Source organism: Balaenoptera ricei, chromosome 8 (genome assembly GCF_028023285.1).
Source record: "Balaenoptera ricei isolate mBalRic1 chromosome 8, mBalRic1.hap2, whole genome shotgun sequence".
Taxonomy (NCBI): domain Eukaryota; kingdom Metazoa; phylum Chordata; class Mammalia; order Artiodactyla; family Balaenopteridae; genus Balaenoptera; species Balaenoptera ricei.
This window is the reverse complement of record NC_082646.1, coordinates 57,318,071-57,336,041: the sequence shown is the minus strand read 5'-3', so window position 1 is coordinate 57,336,041 and position 17,971 is coordinate 57,318,071. Positions and strand designations below refer to the sequence as shown.

Below are 17,971 nucleotides of genomic sequence, written 5' to 3'. Positions count from 1 at the left end.
GGGACGAAGTGAGAGAGTGGCATGGACATATACACACTACCAAATGTAAAACAGATAGCTAGTGGGAAGCAGCCGCACAGCACAAGGAGAGCAGCTCGGTGCTCTGTGACCACCTAGAGGGGTGGGATAGGGAGGGTGGGAGGGAGACGCAAGAGGGAGGGGATATGGGGATATATGTATGTGTATAGCTGATTCACTTTGTTATACAGCAGAAACTAACACAACAATGTAAAGCAATTATACTCCAATAAAGATGTTAAAAAAAAAAAGTAAAGTCAATTCTACAAAGTTTAGGAACTGGTGTTATGCACAAAAGACAGCTAATAAAAAGCTCCAAATTAAGTCAAAAGGCACAACTAATGTACATACAATTTTTTATAATCAGATCAACAAAAAAAATTTCCAAAACACTTGTTTGTGTCTAGTTGGTCTGTTTATTGAGGCAACAAAGTATCATAAAAAGAATATGGGCTTTGGAATCAGAAAAAGGAGTTTATGCCCTGGTTCTGCAACTTCCTAACTGTGAAAACTTGGGGAAACTAAACGTCTCCAACCTCAATTCCCACCTTAGTAAAAGAGGTATAATAGCACTTCCCTAAAGGACTATGAGGAACAAATGAAAAACTGGGTACAAAGTACCATAATAAGCAGAGTGCATATATTAGGTACAGGATACATGGTAGTTCCTATGATTATTTTCATTTCTTTTGGGAGGATGAGGAAGTTCATTTTATAACAAGTTACTCAACTTTACTCCTAATCCAACATCAAGAAACAAAAAAAATGAGGCAGCTCTTAAAACCATTAAGAGTCCTTGGCAATTCTCAGTTATAGATTTAGGATGGAGGTAAGCAGATCTTACAGCTCATATCACCTCTCCAGATAATGCAAAACTGTTCAAAAAAGATGCAACCCTGTGTCTAACGATTATATTCTTACCTTGCAGGCTACATCAACTAATCGCATCTGGATAGCTTGATTGTCTGGGAGTTTAGTGCCAATTGCAAGCAAAGTGTCCAACAGCTGAGCTAGGACTTGATGAGACTCTAGAAAGGAAGATGGAAAGTTGGGTTTTAGAATTTCAAAAGGAGATCACTATAGAAACTAAATTTACTTGGGTAAAGAATGTAGATTTTTGTCTGCTGGGTTCTACTATTTGATCCCTGATTCCCTTCAACTAAGTTCCTAAAGGGATCATGTCTAAAAATTTGAGTCCTCCACAGCATGGCGCATAGTGCTCCAAAAATGTTTAGTGCTTGACTAATTCAAGGGCTTTTCATTGCCTTCAAGATAAAGTCTAAATTCCTTAGCAGGGCATGCATACATACATACATACATATATACATACATACATACATACCAGTCCCGCCATGATGTCTAGCCCTCCCTACTTTTCTAGCCTCATCTCTTTCAGGTCTCCTCTAGCACCCTTTTCCCCAATTACTTATAATTTCATGTCCCCCTACCTTTGCTCAGGCCAACTTCCCTACCTAGAATGGCTTCATCTACATCCAACTCCATTTTCAACCTTACTCCCCAGGGAGCACCTACTAATCCTGAAGTGTCACCTCCTGTATAGTGCTTTTCCTTCTTCCCCTAAAAAAACTGACCATTTCTTCCTCATGCTTCCACTGAATCAGCTATAACACTTAACGATACTTATTTATTTGCATATCAGACAAAACCAGGAGACTGAAAGATCCTTAAGGGCAAGGACTGTGTTTTATTCACCTTTGTATTATCAGAATCTAGCGCAACTCATTATATGCCCAACAGATGCTTAATAAATGGGCAAACAGCCAATTCTAAGTGAATCATTATCAATCACCTTAGCCAGATTCTCTTCTTTGTCTAAATTCTCTTCTTTGTTCCAAAATACAGCTCTTATAATGCTAGTTGTATACAAGAGGATTTAGGTGGTATTAGGAAAATCATTTTTATATTAATAACCTTGTACAGGCATACCTTGTTTCACTGTGCTTCACTTTATTGCACTTTGCAGATACTGTACTACATTTTTTACAAATTGAAGGTCTGCCTCAACCCTGCATCAAGCAAGTCTATCAGTGCCATTTTCAACAGCATTGCTCACTTCATGTCTCTGTCACTTTTTGGTAATTCTTGAAATATTTCAAACTTTCATTATTATATTTGTTATGGTGATTTGTGATCAATGATCTTTGATATTACTATTGCAAAAAGATAATGACTCACTAAAGGCTCAGATTATGGTTAACATTTTTTAGCAATACAGTATTAAGGTAGTACATTCTTTTTAGACATAATGCTATTGCACACTTAATAGACTACAGTATAGTGGAGACATTACTTTTATCTGCACTGGGAAATCAAAACACTTGTGTGACTTGCTTTATTGTGATATTCACTTTACTGTGGTGGTCTGGAACAGAACCTGCAATATCTCAGAGGTATGCTTGTACATATTTTAATGAACAAAATAAAAATTGCAGTTATTATGTTGATGACATTAATTTCCTTTTACCTTTACTAATATAGTCTCTTTAATTTTATTTAACTAAAAAATAATTGTCCACTTAAGAAAAACATTAAGTAAACCATAATATAGATGTGAAACAAATGTCAAAAATGGTATGATATATAAATGACTAAAGCTCAGAAAACACTGGTTAAATCACCTCTTACTAAGATTTCCAGTAAAACACAACAGATTGAACACATCTGTTTATCACTAATTCTTTCCTAAAACCTCATTAACATATAAGCGTAAAGAAATTTAAAAGGTATAAACTTACAAGGACAAAGAAAACAGGAGAAGAAAGGTAAGCAGATGAGAAAAGTCAACAAATTTTTCAGAGATGGAAAGCAGTTAAAAAGTCTATGGCAGCTCGGTGCTTTGTGACCACCTAGAGGGGTGGGATACGGAGGGTGGGAGGGAGGCACAAGAGGGAGGAGATATGGGGATATATATATATATGTGTGTAGCTGATTCACTTTGTTATAAAGCAGAAACTAACACACCATTGTAAAGCAATTATATTCCAATAAAGATGTTAAAAAAATACTTTGTATGTCAAAAAATAAATAAATAAAATCAAAAAAAAAGTCTATGGCAGAACTGAGAAATCTAATACTAAATGCCTACTGAGGAGGGTGTCATGACAGAGCAAATAAATTCTAGCCATACGCCCAGAAAGATTCAGGAATGGTAGATTTAAAAAAAACAACCAAATAACACCCCAAAACAGGGATGAGGCAGGGATTTGTTTGAAAGGTCTATAAGAAGTAGTTGGACCCCTGCCTCCTTCCCTATCCTATATAACCAAGTGACCACTGAAATAGGAGGTTTGTTCTCTATGAAAATTAGGACAGAAAGGATCTAATTTGGGGAATACCAGGTGAGGACAGGGAGGAAATATAATGAAGAAGAGAAGATTAAGAGATAATCAACATATTGAAAATGAGACTCCCTCCCTCTCCCTAGCTCCCTTCAGTTGCTTTGGCTAAAAAAAAAACATGGCAGCCAGGCATTTCTGTCTTCCTAGCAGGAGAGTCAAAAGCTGATGGATCCCACAGAAAAACAGCAAAAGACACCAATATTTAACAGTCCTCCAAAGACATAAAGGATCACCTTAGAGTGAAGCCTACCAGCTGACAAGCCCCATCCATTCACACAGAACTACCAATCAGCTTTTTATTGCCTCATCTTAAATTTAAATGCAATGCCAAGGATCATCAAGAAAAGTCTCCATTAATACAATACTGTAAATCAACTATACTTCAGTAAGAATTTTTTTAAGTTGAATAGATTAAAAAAGGAAAGAAAAGTCTCCAATATGAAAGAGGCCGCAAAGAGATAAGAAGGTGCTAAGAGAAAACGGAAGAGAGGTGAAGACATCTCCAACACCACTACACTGCCCTGTAATTTATTTCTTCAAAAAGATGATTCTGCATGGCAACCATGAAAAGCTAGTCAAACATTTTTGAACTTAACTCTTGCCTCCGATACATCACAAATCTAATCTAAATCTTAAATCCTGGTCTCTCTCCCAAGTTCCAGACCTACATTGTAACTCCAGGTTAGATGAACATCACCACATGAATAACTGAATCCTCAACATCTCTTCTCTAAACTACCCAGTTCATCAAAGCAAATTCCACACAACCACCAAAATATCTTTCCAAGACTAGACTTGATCATTTCATGCCTTGTTCAAAAAGAACAAGGTTCCCACTGCCTGCAAAATAACATTTAAAATCCTCAGCACTCAACGCTACCTACCCTTTGGCTTCAAAACATTTTACCAGTGTTTTTCTTCCAAAAGCCCCTTACTTCCTGCTGATCTCTCAAGAAACAATTCAGTTCTTCAAACATCTCTTATACTTTCCCAGTTCTCTACCATCTATCATATTGTTCCTTCTCCTTGGCACCACTTTTAACCAAATTTGAGGGATTTGGACTTTCCAAATCTACCTCTTCACTAAGCCTTTCTAGATCCCACCAGTCAGCACTGATCCCATTCTCTCCTCTGCTGCTACAGTATTTTAATTATACCTTCTCTAAAATGAGCTTTGTGTTATCATTAGTGGTATAATATGTACTGATACTAGAGAAGCAGTGCTTGCCAAGGAGTTACAAAACTCATACATCTGATGAACTGAAATGAAAGACATCTGGTCCAAAGTGTGGACCACAGTCTTGGATTTGAAAGTGCATAGTAGACTGATAACTGGGAAACTCTTAATTTTAAGCTGCAAATACAGAGTGAATTTAGCAGTCACTTTACTTCCCTGGAATTCATGAGCTCTGAAATAAAGGGTTTGAACTAGATGATATTTATGGTCCCTTCCAATTCTATCTTGTATGAATCTAGGTAGGCCAGGAACAGGAAAATAGGAAGAGTCCTAGATCAGCTCTCTTAGAGACAAGTAACAAACATTAGAATACTTAACAAAAAGTTAAAACAGCTATTTCCATGAATACTGCATAATTTGGCTAGGATGAGGTTTGAATCAAAATTAACTCTCTCTTGTAATGTTTCTATTTTAGAGGTAAGTGTTCTTGGTTAAACCATGGTCCATAAGAAAGAGCACTGCACTAAGTTCTCAGTCCTGCTACTTCTTTTAGCTAGATCAACTCACTTCAACTCATTTCATCTCTGGGACCTAGAGTCTGTCATCTGCAAAATGAAGGAATTACACAAGATGGTCCCTATAAGGCCATTTATAGCTCAAAAAGTCTATGGCTTTATGAAATCCCCAATCATAAAGTATGAAATTCTTCCAAGTATAGCTTCTATAAGAATTTTGCACAGAAAAAAAGGATACTTCTATACTGACACAATGTAATTGTTTTGGTGCTTTTAAGACTTTTTTTTTTTAATAAATTTATTTATTTATTTATTTATTTATTGGCTGTGTTGGGTCTTAGTTTCTGTGCGAGGGCTTTCTCTAGTTGCAGCGAGCGGGGGCCACTCTTCATTGCGGTGCACGGGCCTCTCACTATAGCGGCCTCTGTTGTTGCGGAGCACAGGCTCCAGACGCGCAGGCTCAGTAGTTGTGGCCCACGGGCCCAGTTGCTCCGCGGCATGTGGGATCTTCCCAGACCAGGGCTCGAACCCGTGTCCCCTGCATTGGCAGGCAGATTCTCAACCACTGCACCACCAGAGAAGCCCAAGAATTCTTTTTTTTGATATGGACCATTTTTAAAGTCTTTGTTGAATTTTGTTACAATATTGCTTCTGTTTTATGTTTTGGCTTTTTGGCCCTGAGGAATGTGAGATCTTAGTTCCCCAACCAGGGATCCAACCCACACCCCCTGCACTGGAAAAAGTCTTAACCACTGGACCACCAGGGAAGTCCCTGTTTTGGTGCTTTTAAAAGAAGTATTTTTTTTGCCATTTTGCCACTCTCTACAACAGCAAAAACATACCTGTTAGTATTTAATATATTATCAACACCCTAATTTTTATGAAGGTAATGTATGAAAATGGGAAAATTACATGTGATATTAAGTAAATACACTAAAACACAAAATAATACATTCCCTATAAGTACAACCATATAAAACTTACATAAGTAAAAGGTAATATGTAAAACAAATTTTTTTTGTTTGTCTTTGTTTTTGTTTATTGGAGTATAATTGCTTTACAATGTTGTGTTAGTTTCTGCTGTACAGTGAAGTGAATCAGCTGTATATATACATATATTCCCTCCCTCTTGGACCTCCTTCAACCCCCCATCCCACCCATCTAGGTCATCACAAAGCACCAAGCTGAGCTCCCTGTGCTATACAGCAGGTTCCCACTAGCTATATATTTTACACATGGTAGTGTATTTACGTCAAACCTAATCTTCATCCCACCCTCCCCTTCCCCCTCTGTGTCCACACGTCTGTTCCCTATGTCTGCATTTCTATTCCTGCCCTGCAAATAGGTACATCTGTACCATTTTTCTAGATTCCACATATATGCGTTAATATACAATATTTGTTTTTCTCTTTCTGACCTACTTAACTCTGTAGGACAAACTCTAGGTCCATCCACAACTCTACAAATAACCCAAATTCATTTCTTTTTATGGCGGAGTAATATTCCATTAAATATACGTACCATATCTTCTTTATCCGTTCATCTGTCGATGGACATTTAGGGGTTTCCATGTCCTGGCTATTGTAAGTAGTGCTGCAATGAATATTGGGGTACGTGTGTTTTTTTTGAATTATGGTTTTCTCAGGGTATATGCCCAGTAGTGGGATTGCTGGGTCATATGGTAGTTCTATTTTTATTTTTTGAGGAACCTCCATACTGTTCTCCATAGTGGCTGTATCAATTTACATTCCCACCAACAGTGCAAGAGGGTTCCCTTTTCTCCACACCCTCTCCAGCATTTGTTGTTTGTAGATTTTCTGATGATGTCCATTCTAACTGGTGTGAGGTGATACCTCATTGTAGTTTTGATTTGCATTTCTCTAAAAATTAGTGATGTTGAGCATCTTTTCATGTGCCTCTTGGCCATCTGAATGTCTTCTTTGGAGAAATGTCTGTTTAGGTCTTCCACCCATTTCTTGATTGGGTTGGTTGTTTTTTTGATACTGAGCTGAATGAGTTGTGTGTATATTTTGGAGATTAATCCTCTGTCCGTTGTTTCATTTGCAAATATCTTTTCCCATTCTGCTATTTTCATTACTATAGGAGGTGTGTCATAAAAGAACTTAATGTGATTTATGTTAAAGAGAGTTTTTCCTATGTTTTCCTCTAAGAGTTTTATAGTGTCTGGTCTTAACATTTATGTCTTTAATCCGTTTTTCTTTTTTAACATCTTTATTGGAGTATAACTGCGTTACAATGGTGTGTTAGTTTCTGCTGTATAACAAAGTGAATCAGCTATACATATACATATAGCCCCATATCTCCTCCCTCTTGCATCTCCCTCCTGCACTTCCTATCCCACCCCTCTAGGTGGTCACAAAGCACCGAGTTGATCTCCCTGTGCTACGCGGCTGCTTCCAACTAGCTATCTATTTTACATTTGGTAGTGTATATATGTCCATGCCACTCTCTCACTTTGTCCCAGCTTACTCTTCCCCCATCCCGTGTCCTCAAGTCCATTCTCTATGTCTGCATCTTTATTCCTGTCCTGCCCCTAGGTTCTTCATAACCTTTTCCTTTTTTTTTTAGATTCCATATATATGTGTTAGCCTACGGTATTTCTTTTTCTTTCTGACTTACTTCACTCTGTATGACAGACTCTAGGTGCATCCACCTCACGACGAATAACTCAATTTCATTTCTTTTTATGGCTGAGTAATATTCTATTGTATATATGTGCCACATCTTCTTTACCCATTCATCTGCTGATGGACACTTAGGTTGCTTCCATGTCCTGGCTATTGTAAATAGAGCTGCAATGAACATTGGGGTGCATGTGTCTTTCTGAATTACGGTTTTCTCTCGGTATATGCCCAGTAGTGGGATTTCTGGGTCATATGGTAATTCTATTTTTAGTTTTTTAAGGAACCTCCATACTGTTCTCCAGAGTGCCTGTATCAATTTACATTCCCACCAACAGTGCAAGAGGGTTCCCTTTTCTCCACACCCTCTCCAGCATTTATTGTTTGTAGATTTTTTGATGATGGCCATTCTGACTGCTGTGAGGTGATACCTCATTGCAGTTTTGATTTGCATTTCTCTAATGATTAGTGATGTTGAGCATCCTTTCATGTGTTTGTTGGCAATCTGTATACCTTCTTTGGAGAAATGTCTATTTAGACCTTCTGCCCATTTTTGGATTGGGTTGTTTGTATTTTTGATACTGAGCTGCATAAGCTGCTTGTAAAATTTGGAGATTAATCCTTTGTCAGTTGCTTTATTTGCAAATATTTTCTCCCATTCTGAGGTTTGTCTTTCCGTCTTGTTTATGGTTTCCTTTGCTGTGCAAAAGCTTTTAAGTTTCATTAGGTCCCATTTGTTTATTTTTGTTTTTATTTCCATTTCTCTAGGAGGTGAGTCAAGAAGGATCTTGCTGTGATTTATGTCATAGAGTATTCTGCCTATGTTTTCCTCTAAGAGTTTTAGAGTGTCTAGCCTTACATTTAGGTCTTTAAGCCATTTTGAGTTTATTTTTGTATATGGTGTTAGGTAATGATCTAATTTCATTCTTTTACATATAGTTGTTCAGTTTTCCCAACACCATTTACTGAAGAGGCTGTCTTTTCTCCATTGTATACCCTTGCCTCCTTTGTCATAGATTAGTTGACCATAAGTGCGTGGGTTTATCTCTGGGCTTTCTATCCTGCTCCATTGATCTATATTTCTGTTTTTGTGTCAGTACCATATTGTCTTCATTACTGTAGCTTTGTAGTACAGTCTGAATTCCGGGAGCCTGATTCCTCCAGCTCCGTTTTTTTCCCTCAAGACTGCTTTGGCTATTCAGGGTCTTTTGTGTCTCCATACAAATGTTAACATTTTTTGTTCTAGTTATGTGAAAAATGCCACTGGTAGTTTGATAGGCACTGCATTGAATCTGTAGATTGCTCTGGGTAGTACAGTCATTTTCACAATATTGATTCTTCCAATCCAGGAGCATGGTATATCTCTCCATCTATTTGCGTCATCTTTGATTTCTTTCATGAGTGTTTTATAGTTTTCTGAGTACAGGTCTTTTACCTCCTTAGGTACGTTTATTCCTAGGTATTTTATTCTTTTTGTTGCAATGGTAAATAGGAGTGTTTCCTTAATTTCTCTTTCTGACCTTTTGTTATTACTGTATAAGAATGAAAGAGATTTCTGTGCATTAATTTTGTACCCTGCAACCTTACAAAATTCATTGATTAGTTCTAGTAGTTTTCTGGTGGCATCTTTAGGATTTTCTATGTATAGTATCATGTCACCTGCAAACAGGGACAGTTCTACTTCTTCTTTTCCAATTTGTATTCCTTCTATTTCTTTTTCTTCTCTGACTGCCGTGGCTAGGACTTCCAATATTATGTTGAATAACAGTAGTGAGAGTGGACATCCTTGTCTGGTTCCTGATCTTAGAGGAAATGCTTTCAGTGTTTCACCATAATGATGTTTGCTGAGGGTTTGTCATATATGGCCATTATTATATTGAGGTAGATTCCCTCTTGGTCATTTTCTGGAGAGTTTTCATCATACGTGGGTGTTGAATTTTGTCCAAAGCTTTTTCTGCATCTATTGAGATGATCATATGGTTTTTATTCTTTAATTTGTTAATATGGTTTATCACAATGCTTGATTTGCATATATTAAAGAATCTTTGCATCCCTGGGATAAATCCCACTTGGTCATGGTGTATGATCTTTTTAATGTGCTGTTGGATTCTATTTGCTAGTATTTTGTTGAGGATTTTTGTGTCTATGTTCATCAGCGATACTGGTCTGTAATTTTCTTTTTTGTGATATCTTTTTCTGGTTTTGGTATCAGGGTGATGGTGGCCTCATAGAACAAGTTTGGGAGTGTTCCTACCTCTACAATTTTTTGGAACAGTTTGGAAGGATAGGTGTTAACTCTTCTCTAAGTGTTTCACAGAATTCCCCTGTGAAGCCATCTCGTCCTGGACTTTTGTTTGCTGTTAACATTTTTACTTTTTCAATTTCAATACTTGTGATTGGTCTGTTTATATTTTCGAATTCTTCCTGGTCCAGTCTTGGAAAGTTGCACCTTGACAAGAATTTGTCTATTTCTTCCAGGTTGTCTGTTTTATTGGCATATAGCTGCTTGTAGTAGTCTCTTATGATCCTTTGTATTTCTGAGGTGTCAGTTGTAATCTCTCCTTTTACATTTCTAATTTTATTGATTTGCGTCCTCTCCCTTTTTTTCTTAATGAGTCTGGCTGAAGGTATCAATTTTGTTTATCTTCTGAAAGAACCTACTTTCAGTTTTATTAATCTTCGCTATTGCTTTCTTCATTTCTATTTCATTTCTTTCTGCTCTGATCTTTATGATTTCTTTCCTTCTACTGACTTCAGGTTTTCTTTGTTCTTCTTTCTATAGTTGCTTTAGGTGTAAGGTTAGATTGTTTATTTGAGATTTTTCTTGTTTCTCGAGGTGAGCCTAAATTGCTATAAACTTCCGGCATAAAACTGCTTTGGCTGCATCGCATAAGTTTTGGATCTTTGTGTTTTCGTTGCCATTAGTTTCTAGGTTTTTAAAAATTTCTTCTTTGATTTCTTCAGTGATCTCGTTGTTATTTAGCAGCGTATTGTTTAGCCTCTATGTGTTTGTATTTTTTACAGTTTTTTTCCTGTAATTGATATCTAGGCTCATAGCGCTGTGGTTGGAAAAGATACTTGATATGATTTCAATTTTCCTAAATTTACCAAGGCGTGATTTGTGACCCAAGATGTGATCTATCCTGGAGAATGTTCCGTGTGCAGTTGAGAAGATAGTGTATTCTGTTGTTTTTGGATGAAATGTCCTATAAATATCAATTAAGTCCATCTGTTCTAACGTGTCATTTAAAGCTTGTGTTTCCTTATTTATTTTCATTTTGGATGATCTGTCCATTGGTGAAAGTGGGGTGTTAAAGTCCCTTACTATTATTGTGTTAGTGTCGATTTCCCCTTTTATGGCTGTTAGCATTTGCCTTATGTATTGAGGTGCTCCTATGTTGGGTGCATAAATATTTACAACTGTTATGTTTTCTTCCTGGATTGATCCCTTGATCATTATGCAGTGTCCTTCCTTATCTCTTGTAACAGTCTTTATTTTAAAGTCTACTTTATCTGATATGAGTGCTACTCCAGCTTTCTTGTAATTTCCATTTGCATGGAATATCTTTTTCCATCCCCTCACTTTCAGTCTGCATGTGTCCCTAGGTCTGAAGTGGGTCTCTTGTAGACAGCATATATACGGATCTTGTTTTTGTATCCATTCAGCCAGTCTGTGTCTTTTGGTGAGAGCATTTAATCTATTTACATGCAAGGTGATTATCAACATGTATGTTCCTATTACTATTTTTTTAATTGTTTTGGGTTTGCTTTTGTGGCTCTTTTTCTTCTCTTGTGTTTCCTAGAGAAGTTCCTTTAGCATTTGTTGTAAAGCTGGTTTGGTGGTGCTGAATTCTCTTAGCTTTTGCTTGTCTGTAAAGCTTTTGATTTCTCCGTCAAATCTGAATGAGATCCTTGCTGGGTAGACTAATCTTTTTTTTTTTTTTTTTTTTTTTTAGGGCAAGGCAGGATTTTATTTATTTATTTATTTTTGGCTGTGCTGGGTCTTCGGTTTGTGCGAGGGCTTTCTCTAGTTGCGGCAAGTGGGGGCCACTCTTCATCGCGGTGCGGGGACCGCTCTTCATCGCGGTGCGCGGGCCTTTCACTATCGCGGCCCCTCCCGTTGCGGGGCACAGGCTCCAGACGCACAGGCTCAGTAGTTGTGGCTCCTGGGCCCAGCCGCTCCGTGGCATGTGGGATCTTCCCAGACCAGGGCTCGAACCCGTGTCCCCTGCATTAGCAGGCAGATTCTCAACCACTGCGCCACCAGGGAAGCCCTGGGTAGACTAATCTTGATTGTAGGTTTTTCCCTTTTATCACTTTAAACATATCCTGCCACTCCTTTCTAGCCTGCAGAGTTTCTGCTGAAAAATCAGCTGATAACCTTATGGGGATTCCCTTGTATGTTATTTGCTGTTTTTCCTTTATTGCTTTTAATATTTTTTCTTTGTATTTAATTTTTGATAGTTTGATTACTATGTGTCTTGGCGTGTTTCTCTTTGGATTTCTTCTGTATGGGACTCTCCGTGCTTCCTGGACTTGGGTGGCTATTTCCTTTCCCATGTTAGGGAAGTTTTCAACTGTAATCTCTTCAAATATTTTCTCAGACCCTTCCTCTTTCTCTTCTTCTTCTGGGACCCCTATCATTCGAATGTTGGTGTGTTTAATGTTGTCCCAGAGGTCTCTGAGACTGTCCTCAATTCTTTCTTTATTCTTTATTCTGCTCCTCTGCAGTTATTCCCAACATTCAATCTTCCAGCTCACTTACTTAATGTTCTGCCTCAGTTATTCTACTATTGATTCCTTCTAGTGCATTTTTCATCTCAGTTATTGTGTTGTTCATCACTGTTTGTTTGTTCTTTAGTTCTTCTAGGTCTTTGTTAAACATTTCTTGTATTTTCTCAATCCGTGCCTCCATTCTATTTCTGAGATTTTGGACCTTTACTATCAATACTCTGAATTCTTTTTCAGGTAGGTTGCCTATTAACTCTTCATTTATTTGGTTTTGTAGGTTTTTACGTTACTCCTTCGTCTGTAACGTATTTTTCTGTCGTCTCATTTTTTCTGATGGATGGGGCTGTATTCCTGCCTTACTGGTTGTTTGGCCTAAGACGTCCAGCACTGGAGTTTGCAGGCAGTTGGGTAGAGCCAGGTCTTGGTGCTGAGATGAGGACCTCCGGGAGACCTCACTCCAATTAATATTCCCTGGTGTCTGAGGTTCTCTGTTAGTCTAGCAGTTTGGACTCAGCACTCCCACCAAGGAGCTCAGCCCCAACCCCCGGTCTGGGAACCAAGATCCTGCAAGCCATGCAGCATGGCAATAGAAAAGAAAACAAAACACACACACAAAAAAAGGAGCAGTACAATAACAGAAATAAAAAATAAAATAAAATTAGAAAAACCAAAAAATATATTAGGAAAATAAAAATATAAGTGAAACAACTACAACAAAGTAAAACAGAACCACAACAGAAAAAAGAAAAAAAAAAAAGAGAACATGCCAAAAGGAGCAGAATAACAAACTATAAAGAATAAACTAAAATTAGAAAAATAAAAATATAAATGAATCAACAACAGCAAGGTAAAACAGAAACACAACCTAAAAAAAAAACAAAAAGACCCTTGGCTGTGGGGGGCAGAGTTTAGGCAGGGGCAGAACTTAGGCAGAGGTGGGGTTTAGTGTGGGGGAGCCTAGGCGTAGCACCTGTGGGGAAAGGCAACACGGCCTGAGGGGGGCCTTGGTGTACAGACTTCGGAATTCACAGGTAAGGCCCTGGGTTGAGGTGTATGGACAGAGCTTAGGCTCAGCACTGATGGACCTCCGAGGGTGGAGGATTAGGCCCGGGACCTCAGCAGGCTCCCCACGGGCCCAAGTGGGCAGGGAAATGCTGGCTGTGCTCCCTTCCATTCCTGCCCTCTCCCGAGGGTCTCCCCTGTCCCTGATGATCCCCTAACCGTGGGTGGCCCCACCTGGTCTGGGAACCCCTCCCCTCGCCCAGCAGCCCCTCAGGGGCGCTGGTCCCATCCCACCTCCACTTCTCCTTTCCCCTCACTCCCCCACATGTCCTACCCAGTCACTCAGGGGTTCCTACCGTCCCCTTCGATGTCTGTGGTCCCCCACCAGTGCCTGGTAGGTGTCCTAGCTGTGCAGAGATGCGAACTCTGCGTCCTCCTAGTCTGCCATCTTGACTCCGCCCCCATTAAATTGTTTTATGGTAGCAGTAGAAATGTTTTTTAAATTTCTCCCTAATGTCATTACATTGGCATTTCAATAAATGCCAAAAAAATTTTTTAAAGATATTTTGATTGTTTCCTGTGAATTAAAAGTCTTGGGTCAAAATTCAATACAAGTGAGCTCTACCCACCACCAGAGCCTCCCATCAAGCCTCTTAGATAGCCTCAACCACCAGAGGGAAGACAGCAGAAGCAAGAAAAACTACAATCCTGCAGCCTGTGAAACAAAAACCACATTCACAGAAAGACAGACAAGATGAAAGGGCAGAGGGCTATGTACCAGATGAAGGAACAAGAAAAAACCCCAGAAAAACAACTAAATAAAGTGGAGATAGGCAACCTTCCAGAAAAAGAATTCAGAATAATGATAGTGAAGATGATCCAGGACCTCGGAATAAGAATGGAGGCAAAGATCGAGAAGACGCAAGAAATGATTAACAAAGACCTAGAAGAATTAAAGAACAAACAAACAGAGATAACCAATACAATAATTGAAATGAAAATTACACTAGAAGGAATCAATAGCAGATAAATGAGGCAGAAGAACGGATAAGTGACCTGGAAGACAGAATGGTGGAATTCACTGATGCGGAACAGACTAAAGAAAAACGAATGAAAAGAAATTAAGACAGCCTAAGACACCTCTGGGACAACATTAAACACAACAACATTCGCATTATAGGGGTCCCAGAAGGAGAAGAGAGAGAGAAAGGACCAGAGAAAATATTTGAAGAGATTATAGTCGAAAACTTCTCTAACATGGGAAAGGAAATAGCCACCCAAGTCCAGGAAGCACGGAGAGTCCCATACAGGATAAACCCAGGGAGAAACACGCTGAGGCACATAGTAATCAAATTGGCAAAAATTAAAGACAAAGAAAAATTATTGAAAGCAGCAAGGGAAAAACGACAAATAACATACAAGGGAACTCCCATAAGATTAACAGCTGATTTCTCAGCAGAAACTCTACAAGCCAGAAGGGAGTGGCATGATATACTTAAAGTGATGAAAGGGAAGAACCTACAACCAAGATTACTCTACCTGGCAAGGATCTCATTTAGATTTGATAGAGAAATCAAAAGCTTTACAGACAAGCAAAAGCTAAGAGAATTCAGCACCACCAAACCAGCTCTACAACAAATGCTAAAGGAACTTCTCTAAGTGGGAAACACAAGAGAAGAAAAGGACCTACAAAAACAAACCCAAAACAATTAAGAAAATGGTCATAGGAACATAGATATCGATAATTACCTTAAACGTGAATGGATAACACACTATTGTAAGGCAATTATACTTCAATAAAGATGTTTAAAAAAAAAAAAAAAAGAATTAAAAAAAAAAAAAAACGTGAATGGATTAAATGCTCCAACCAAGAGACACAGGCTGGCTGAATGGATGCAAAAACAAGACCCATATATATGCTGTCTACAAGAGACCCACTTCAGACCTAGGGACACATACAGACTGAAAGTGAGGGGATGGAAAAAGATATTCCATGCAAATGGAAATCAAAAGAAAGCTGGAGTAGCAATACTCATATCAGATAAAATAGACTTCAAAATAAAGAATGTTACAAGAGACAAGAAAGGACACTACATAATGATCAAGGGATCAATCCAAGAAGAAGATATAACAATTATAAATATATATGCACCCAACATAGGAACACCTCAGTACATAAGGCAACTGCTAACAGCTATAAAAGAGGAAGTCAACAGTAACACAATAATAGTGGGGGGCTTTAACACCTCACTTACACCAATGGACAGATCATCCAAAATGAAAATAAATAAGGAAACAGAAGCTTTAAATGACACAATAGACCAGTTAGATTTAATTGATATTTATAGAACATTCCATCCAAAAACAGCAGATTACACTTTCTTCTCAAGTGCGCACGGAACATTCTCCAGGATAGATCACATCTTGGGTCACAAATCAAGCCTCAGTAAATTTAAGAAAATTGAAATCATATCAAGCATCTTTTTTGATGACAACGCTATGGGATTAGAAATGAATTACAGGGAAAAAAACGTAAAAAACACAAACACATGGAGGCTAAACAATACGTTACTAAATAACCAAGAGATCACTGAAGAAATCAAAGAGGAAATCAAAAAATACCGAGAGACAAATGACAATGAAAACATGACGATCTAAAACCTATGGGATGCAGCAAAAACAGTTCTAAGAGGAAAGTTTATAGCTATAGAAGCCTACCTAAAGAAACAAGAAAAATCTCAAATAAACAATCTAACCTTACACCTAAAGAAACTAGAGAAAGAAGAACAAACAAAACCCAAAGTGAGCGGAAGGAAAGAAATCATAAAGATCAGAGTGGAAATAAATGAAATAGAAACAAAGAAAACAATAACAAAGATCAATAAAACTAAAAGCTGGTTCTTTGAGAAGATAAATAAAATTGATAAGCCATTAGCCAGACTCATCAAGAAAAAGAGGGAGAGGACTCAAATCAATAAAATCAGAAATGAAAAAGGAGAAGTTACAACAGACACGGCAGAAACACAAAGCCTCCTAAGAGACTACTACAAGCAACTCTATGCCAATAAAATAGACAACCTGGAAGAAATGGACAAATTCTTAGAAAGGTATAATCTTCCAAGACTGAACCAGGAAGAAACAGAAAATATGAACAGAGCAATCACAAGTAATGAAATTGAAACTGTGGTTAAAAATCTTCCAATAAACAAAAGTCCAGGACCAGATAGCTTCACAGGTGAATTCTATCAAACATTTAGAGAAGAGCTAACACCCATCCTTCTCAAACTCTTCCAAAAAATTGCAGAGGAAGGAACACTCCCAAACTCATTCTATGAGGCCACCATCACCCTGATACCAAAACCAGACAAAGATACTACAAAAAAAGAAAATTACAGACCAATATCACTGATGATTATAGATGCAAAAATCCTCAACAAAATACTAGCAAACAGAATCCAACAACACATTAAAAGGACCATACACCACGATCAAGTGGGATTTATCCCAGGCATGCAAGGATTCTTCAATATATGCAAATCAATCAATGTGATACACCATATTAACAAATTGAAGAATAAAAACCATATGATCATCTCAATAGATGCAGAAAAAGCTTTTGATAAAATTCAACACCCATTTATGATAAAAACTCTCCAGAAAGTGGGCATAGAGGGAAACCTACCTCAACATAATAAAGGCCATATACAACAAACCCACAGGAAACATCATTCTCAACGGTGAAAAACTGAAAGCATTTCCTCTAAGATCAGGAACGAGAGAAGGATGTCCACTCTCACCACTATTATTCAACATAGTTTTGGAAGTCCTAGCCATGGCAATCAGAGAAGAAAAAGAAATAAAAGGAATACAAATTGGAAAAGAAGAAGTAAAACTGTCACTGTTTGCAGATGACATGATACTATACATAGAGAATCCTAAAACTGCCACCAGAAAACTACTAGAGCTAATCAATGAATTTGGTAAAGTTGTAGGATACAAAATTAATGCACAGAAATCTCTTGCATTCCTATACACTAATGATGAAAAATCTAAAAGAGAAATTATGGAAACACTCCCATTTACCACTGCAACAAAAAGAATAAAATACCTAGGAATAAACCTACCTAGGGAGACAAAAGACCTGTATGCAGAAAACTATAAGACACTGATGAAAAAAATTAAAGATGATACCAACAGATGGAGAGATATACCATGTTCTTGGATTGGAAGAATCAATATCGTGAAAATGACTATACTACCCAAAGCAATCTACAGATTCAATGCAATCCCTATCAAATTACCAATGGCATTTTTTACGGAACTAGAACAAATCATCTTAAAATTTGTATGGAGACAAAAAAGACCCCGAATAGCCAAAGCAGTCTTGAGGGAAAAAAACGGAGCTGGAGGAATCAGACTCCCTGACTTCAGACTATCCTACAAAGCTACAGTAATCAAGACAATATGGTACTGGCACAAAAACAGAAACATAGATCAATGGAACAAGATAGAAAGCCCAGAGAAACC

General features: G+C 37.9%; 1 protein-coding gene across 2 annotated transcripts in view; it reads right to left on the bottom strand.

Moving 5' to 3' along the window:
* Nucleotides 1-17,971, bottom strand: part of INTS4 (integrator complex subunit 4) — a 130,077-nt gene that overhangs the window by 82,936 nt on the left and 29,170 nt on the right. Inside the window, exon 4 of one of the 2 annotated variants that reach the window (XM_059930719.1) lies at nucleotides 940-1,046. The exons of the other annotated variant lie outside the window; for it this stretch is intronic. Within the exon in view, the coding sequence (XP_059786702.1) occupies nucleotides 940-1,046 (107 nt within the window). The remainder of the gene's footprint in view (nucleotides 1-939; nucleotides 1,047-17,971) is intronic. 2 annotated transcript variants of the gene reach the window in all.